Source organism: Symphalangus syndactylus, chromosome 1, assembly GCF_028878055.3.
Source record: "Symphalangus syndactylus isolate Jambi chromosome 1, NHGRI_mSymSyn1-v2.1_pri, whole genome shotgun sequence".
NCBI lineage: Eukaryota > Metazoa > Chordata > Mammalia > Primates > Hylobatidae > Symphalangus > Symphalangus syndactylus.
In genome coordinates, this window is record NC_072423.2 from 88,085,503 (window position 1) to 88,092,774 (window position 7,272).

The 7,272-nt window shown below is 39.1% G+C and overlaps 1 protein-coding gene across 1 annotated transcript; it reads right to left on the reverse strand.

The window, feature by feature from the left end:
- Positions 1 to 1,077: 1,077 nt before the first annotated feature.
- Positions 1,078 to 2,202, reverse strand: OR10V1 (olfactory receptor family 10 subfamily V member 1). Its single transcript, XM_055293989.2, has one exon. It carries the CDS (start codon positions 2,005 to 2,007, stop codon positions 1,078 to 1,080), a length of 930 nt encoding a protein of 309 aa, XP_055149964.2. The 5' UTR covers positions 2,008 to 2,202.
- Positions 2,203 to 7,272: the final 5,070 nt, after the last annotated feature.

Consider the following 7,272-nt stretch of genomic DNA (forward strand, 5'->3'; position numbering starts at 1 on the left):
AACAGAGCAAGATTCCGTCTCAAAAAAAAAAAAAAGAAGAAAATATAGCTTACAGGTCATGAAAAATAACAGTCCCTCAGAACAAAATATTTCCAGTTAATGTGGTTATTTGGGGGTGAAATTTGTACAATGATATGGAGCTGGAGAAAATCTAGAATGTGACTGGTATAATGAGAAGGTTCAAATATAACCTCCTGGAGGAAGAGTTGGGGTACTTGTTTTAGAGAAAAGAGCACTGAAGATTTACAGAAGATACAAAACTTGTCCTAATACATGTGAGGAGCTGTTATGTATTAATAATATAAGAGAGCTCTAGAGTAAAAACAAGACCAGTGGGAGAAAGTTGCTTGTAGATAGAGACCTTAGCTCAAGATAAGTTATAGTACTTAATGACTGCTATAGTCCAGTAAGGAATGGAGCATCTTATGAGTTAATGCTGTCTCTCCTTGGAAGCTCAGGCGGGGTCAATGACTCTCCAAGATGCTGAAGAAGAGATTCTGGAAGAACATAAGATGCAATGATGCTCATTTTCTTCTTCTCCTGTGTTTTTACTTGTTAAATAATATTTTCCTCCATTATTAGTATCCTTTTTATTACTGGGGTACTCTTTCAAAGTTATGAACACTGACATGAGTTTTCATTTTGGTAAATAAAACAAAAAATGTAAAAAAAAATGTTTTTCTTCCTGCAATTTTTTTTTCTTTTTTTTGTGAGACGGAGTTTCACTCTTGTTACCCAGGCTGATGCAAAGGCACAATCTCGGCTCACCGAAACCTCTGCCTCCCTGGTTCAAGTGATTCTCCTGCCTCAGCTTCCCAAATAGCTGGGGTTACAGGCGTGCGCCACCACACCCAGCTAACTTTGTGTTTTTAGTAGAGATGGGTTTCTCCATGTTGGTGAGGCTGGTATCGAGCTCCCAACCTCAAGTGATCTGCCTGCCTTGGCCTCCCAAAGTGCTGGGATTATAGGCGTGAGCCACACACCCGCCTATGCATGTCCTTTCAGCAAAATTATTAGTAGCATCCCATTTCACTCTCAAAAGTGTCCCAATTTAAGTAAATCATAGGATCATCCTACCTAGAATTTTCTCAATGCTTTCCTTAGGGCATCTTTCAGTTCCTTGTTCCTCAAACTATAGATCAAGGGGTTTAAAATGGGAGTGATAAATGTGTAGGCCACAGATACCAGCCGGCCCATCTCAGGAGAGTAGCTGGAAATGGGGGACAAGTATATAAAGCTGGTGCAGCCATACTGCAGGAGGACCACTAAGATGTGAGAAGAGCAGGTGGAGTAGGCTCGCTGGCGCCCTTCTGCTGACTGGATCCGTAAAATGGCTACCACGATGAAGACACAGGAGATGGAGATCAATGAGAGGGGGATGCTAAGGACGATGAAGCTGATGATATACAGAGCAGTCTTGTGAACACGTGTGTCTGCACAAGCCAAGTGCATGACTGAAGGCATGTCACAGTAGAAGTGGTAGATCTCATCGTTGTGGCAGAATGGGAGATGGAAGATTAAAATGGTGAGTGGCAGTGACAGCAGGAACCCCAGCACCAAGGAGCCTACCAGCAGCTCCACACACAAGGACCAGCTCATGATGAGGCTGTATCGCAGCGAGTGACAGATCGCTATAAACAGGTCATAAGCCATGACTGCCAGCAGGACGCAATCTGCCCCACCCAAGAAGACAAAGAAAAACATTTGGGTGCCACATCCTGTGATGGAAACAGGAGTTTTGCCCACTGAAAGGAGGTTTGCCAAGGCCAATGGGGCGATGGTAGATGTATAGAAGATTTCTAGAACTGCCAGGTTAGCCAGGAAAAAGTACATGGGGGTGTGGAGGGAATGATTGATCTGAACAATGACTGCAATTGTAGCATTTCCACTGAGGCTAGTCAGATACATCACCAAGAAGGCCACAAAAATCAGCATCTGGACCTCAGGGTCAGGTGAGAATAGACGAAAGAAAAACTGCATCTTTGCAGTTTCATTTATTCCTTCCATGAGTAGAGTATTGGACCTAAGAGGAAAGATGACATGGGCCTCAAGGCATCTCTGGTTTCATATGATGATTTCCCAACTTCTCCATTCAGTGTTCAGGCACTTGCTGAGAAACCTCAGGAATGATGTGCATGTTTTCATTTTATAGCAGATTATACAGCATTATAATTTATACATTTGCCACCTCCTCATCTTGCCTCTCCCACCTCCCAAGTACCAAAGACTGAAAAATCCTCAGTGGCAGGGACTTTGATTATCTTTTTTATTTTATTTTATTTTTTTGAGCTAGAGTCTCGCTCTGTCACACAGGCTGGAGTACAGTGGCGCAATCTTGGCTCACTGCAACCTCTGCCTCCTGGATTTAAGTTATTCTCATGCCTCAGCCTCCTGAGTAGTTGGGATTACAGGTGCCCGTCACCATGCCTGGCTAATTTTTATATTTTTAGTAAAGATGGGGTTTCACTGTGTTGGCCAGGCTGGTCTCAAACTCCTGACCTCAGGTGATCTGCCAGCCTCTGCCTCCCAAAGTGCTGGGATTACAGGTGTAAGCCACCACGCCTGGCCTGATGATCTTTATTTTAATTCCAGTGCCTAGCACAGTGCCTACTGTATAGGGTTTCTAAGAAGCATTTGCTGAACAAATTAATGAATAAAGCAAATTGAAAGTTCAAAGTTACAAAATGGATAAAATAGGGTATTGATTAATTATATAAGACAATAAATAAAAAATTTTAGGATTGTATAGGCAGATGTATGCCATAATTTAAAAAGAATTGTGTTGCTGACATATTATGAAATTGAATCATAAACTCTGTAGTATATCTCAAAACCTAGAGACTTTATTGATTTATATTTTTCCTTTATCCTATATGTCCCTACATACTGCAAGTTCACCTTTCAAAGAGTCTCTCCTATCTGTTGCTTTGGTCCTTTCCCATTTCCTTAATCAGCTTTCTCCATTGTTATATTCCATGTAGATTCTTGTGATAGCTATCTATTCTCCCATCTCCCTTCTCCTCCCTCTGTAATCCATCCTGCTCTCTGTTATCATGTTGCTCATATGCTTAGAAATTTTCAGTGCCTTCCTATTGCTTAAATGTCGACCTTCACAGTCTTCTGCCAATTATTCCAGTCTCTCTTGGAGCTGACTTTTTTGGACCAATCCTGCTATGGCACTTAAATATCCCTGTTACAGACCACATGGTCTACTCATTGGCCTCTTACTCAGATTCTCCTTCCTGCTTCATATACTTCTATTCTCCTTCCGACTAGAAATGCTGTCTCCTCTCTTTTGCTTAATCCAAATCGTACCCAATTTTCAAATTCTAGGATATGTTGTTCTTTTATGAAATCTCCCTAGGTCACTTTCTTTCCTTTCTCTGACGTTCTATGTTGCTCAGTATTATGAGTTTAGTGCTACCAAACTGTATTTTACTGTGTCTATATGTCCTGACCCAATTACATTTGATGTTCCCCAAGGATGGGGGCTGGACCTCTGTCTTATGACAAATTATCATTTCTTTCATAATAAGCACAAGGCATGGTGAAAAGTGCTCTATTATGCATTTGCCCACTTAATCTATAAAACCATGTTAGTAGGGGTATACTATCATCATCCCTTTTTAACAGATGAAGACACATAGGCTTAAAGAAATTTTAAAATTTTCTGAATTCACATAGCTAGAAAGTGGAAGAGTCAGGGTTTGAACAGTCTGTTTGATTATAGAGCTCATTTGCTTAACCTTAGTTTATACCCTACTTTCTCCCTCCATACTTTATATCTCCTAAGTAGCTTTGCTATTAATTGATTACAATTCAGAACTCTAGATGGTCTATTGGAAAAAGAGTACCTACGATCTAGGACTGAAAATGTTGGATTATAGTATTTCCAGACTTGAGAGACATAATTACAATAATAATTACAATACATGATTACTATGGCTATCTAGTAAATGCTGCCCCGGGCAATGCAGCAAAAATAACTTCCCTTCTTTCTCTTCTAAGGAGCAGAGGGAAAATGTTTGGCTAAAAACTGTGATGTTTTGGGTGGAGACAGAGGGAGAGTGGTTTGATTCATTTCTTCACAAGAGAGGGAATGGGGACAAAGAGAGGGTAGAATCCTCTGTGACTCATGACCTGAAGTCCTGTGTGATGTCCTAAGAGTTTTCATAGGTGCCTGCAGTTTTAAACGACTGTCTTCTGGGGGCTAAGAGTCTAGTCCCAAAAACAGGACAGTACCTACGTAGGGTTGAACCAAGCCTATACAGTCAAAACAAAATGAATTACTCAATTCATTAGGACACTAGAAATAAAAAGTTCCAGAGGTGCCTTCTGTTCTTGTTCTTCTCAATCTCCTTAGACTCAGGAAGTCCATCCTATCTCCTGGGCATAAATCAACCTAATCTCCTCAAAGCACTTGTGTCTCAATGCAGTGCAGGGTCTGCATTGGCATTATTGTATCATGAGGTTTAGAAAAGAGAAGGGAAAATCGAATCTGGAGAAATACTGTGAAATCCAGAATGCCGTATAAGAAATTCAAGCACTAAAATATCCATTATAATATTGATATAGCCAATCTCTTAATTTCTTTTTCTTTCTTTCTTTCTTTCTTTCTTTCTTTCTTTCTTTCTTTCTTTCTTTCTTCTTTCTTTCTTTCTTTCTTTCTTCTTTCTTTTTCTTTCTTTCTTTCTTTCTTTCTTTCTTTCTTTCTTTCTTTTTCTTTCTTTCTTTCTTTTTCTTTCTTTCTTTTTCTTTCTTTCTTTGTCTCTCTCTCTCTCTTTCTTTCTTAGTCTCACTCTGTCACCCAGGCTGGAGTGCAGAGGCACAATCTCTGCTCACTGCAACTTCCACCTCCTAGGCTTGAGCGGTTCTCCTGCCTCAGCCTCCCGAATAGCTGGGATTACAGATGTTTGCCACCACACCCAGCTAATTTGTGTATTTTTAGTAGAAATGGGGTTTCACCATGTTGGCCAGGCTGGTCTTGAACTCCTAACCTCAAGTGATCCACCCGCCTCGGCCTCCCAAAGTGCTGGGATTACAGGCGTGAGCCACTGCGCTCAGCCCTTAATTTCTTTATTAAAAAGTTTTCTACTCATCATATTATGGCCTTCCCTTCCACCCTACCCCAGGTAGTTTTTAAAAGAAACTTTGCTCCAAAAAAAAAGAAGTATCTTCTTTTCTTGGTCTATGGTAAAATTTATTGGAAAAAAACCAACAGATGCTTGTTATTGTTGCTGTTGCCATTGTGACAAGGAATAGATGTAAGTTAGGCTCTATTTAGAAGCGATATCAACCTTAGAATAATATGAAGTGCATTTTTTTATTGCAAAGAAGACAACTAGACACAACTTTCAAAAGATAGCCCAGCATGCTCACTATTCATCCATATGATGCTAAAATATTGAATCAAATGTTGGGCATCATGGAAACAAATAGCTTCATGCTTTGCTGACTTCATTCTTTACATAAATCTGGACAGGTGGTAGCAGTTATTTGGATCCATGCTTGCTTTTTAAACTAGACTGTGTACATTCTAGAATCTAGAGGGTACCAAGCTATGTTTTGAGAGAAAGCGAAGTTCCAGGATCAATATGGCACAGTTTTTTTAAAAGGTCTATTTTAACTTGAAAAATTTCAGAGAATGATTTCATATCAAAACAAACGTGGAGATAATGTAGGGTAGTGGGAAGATTTGCATGAATTTAGGGGAGTAAAAACATAAGATTTTGAAGAAATTTCTTCCTTGTTGCTGATCACAAAGTTCTTAAAAACGTAAATTGTCTCTCATGCTAATTAGAGTACTTAGGTTAAAAAGCCTTATATGTTAATTTAGACCATAGATTGGCTATTACTCAGTTGAAAATACAATTTCCCAAAATCCCCAAGTCTCAAATCTTGACTTGGAATAGCTCCTCTCTTATTATGGCAAAGAAAACAACTAAAGTACTAGCCAACTTCTTCTAAACATGTAAGGCCCAGAGAAAAACTCCCAGGAGACAGCTAGTCATCAGAAAAATAGCTTATTGTCTTACCATCATGCAGCTAAGAACATGGCTCCACAAGTTCTTTGTCCTTCATGTAATCCCTATACAAGTTGACTATTGGCCCCGGAAGGTCACAGATGCTCACAGAATCAGAGCTCTGCCAGGTCACCTGGGTCCATCTTTTCCAAAGAGACTGCTTGACTTGTTCAAGATTGCACAAGGGGGTCAATTTTTAATTCATCATTTAAATGTACAAAGTACACTAGGGGACCCAAAGATAAATGAAATACCATCTACTTTATGGAGTCAAGGGTCAAGACTGTCAGCCAGATTTTTTGCTTATTCTGGCCTGGTTTGCAACACCTTTGTACCCCTGCCACTCCTTGTCAGTTTCTCTCAATTTAGATGTGCAGATGATATTTAATCACAGCGAGAAAAGGTAGGTTGCTAGGAACTTCAGTTGGAGTGGCTGTTTAACTAAGTCTATATAATTGCCTCTTTGGTCATACAACCAAATTTTAGAGGAATGAATATATTTTAAAAAGCATATAATTTGGGGGAAATGATGTCTCCGTGAAAGTAGGCTATGTTGAAATTAAATGATGTGTATTCAAATTTCAGCTTTGTCACTTATTAGTTTTGTGATCTTGCTAGGTCACTTGCTCTCTCTAAGATCCCATTTGCTCAGAATAGCACCTCACTACTTTACAGTGTTGTGAGGTGCATGTCCGTGAAACGATGTCCGTGAAAGAACCTAGTAGAATGCCTGTACGTATTACCTGCTCAATAAAGTATACAGATTGTTTGATTCCTTTATTCATTATCTATCCTAAGATTGAAAAAAAATGTTGAGTGGGTAGAATACCTTGCAGGTCTATCTAATATTTTCTGGAAGAGATTTCATATTACATCTGGCTCAACTCCTAGTCTCCTATGTTACCTTATTCTTCAGAATCTCTCTTTTAGTAGGGTGAAGAATGACAACTCTTTAATCTACTTATAAACTAGTTATTGTTAAAAGGTACTTTGTATAAATAAGGAAACACAAAAGAAAGAAAGAAAGAAAGAAAGGAAGGAAGGAAGGAAGAAAGAAAAAGAAAAAGAGAAAGAAAAGATAGTTTATAAAAATGTATTGAATTTAGGTATATCTTTATGGCTGAATTGACCTACATGATATAGCCATTAGCACAAATTTGGACTCACCTGAGAGGAAAATAAAATCTTAACTTGGAGATTTTGATTGTGGGATGAGCAGAGAAGGAAGAACAAAGTTATAACCATAATT

Coding starts and splice junctions, on each gene's coding strand:
- OR10V1 (XM_055293989.2), bottom strand. CDS start 2,007: ATGGAAGGAATAAATGAAACTGCAAAGATGCAGTTTTTCTTTCGTCTA.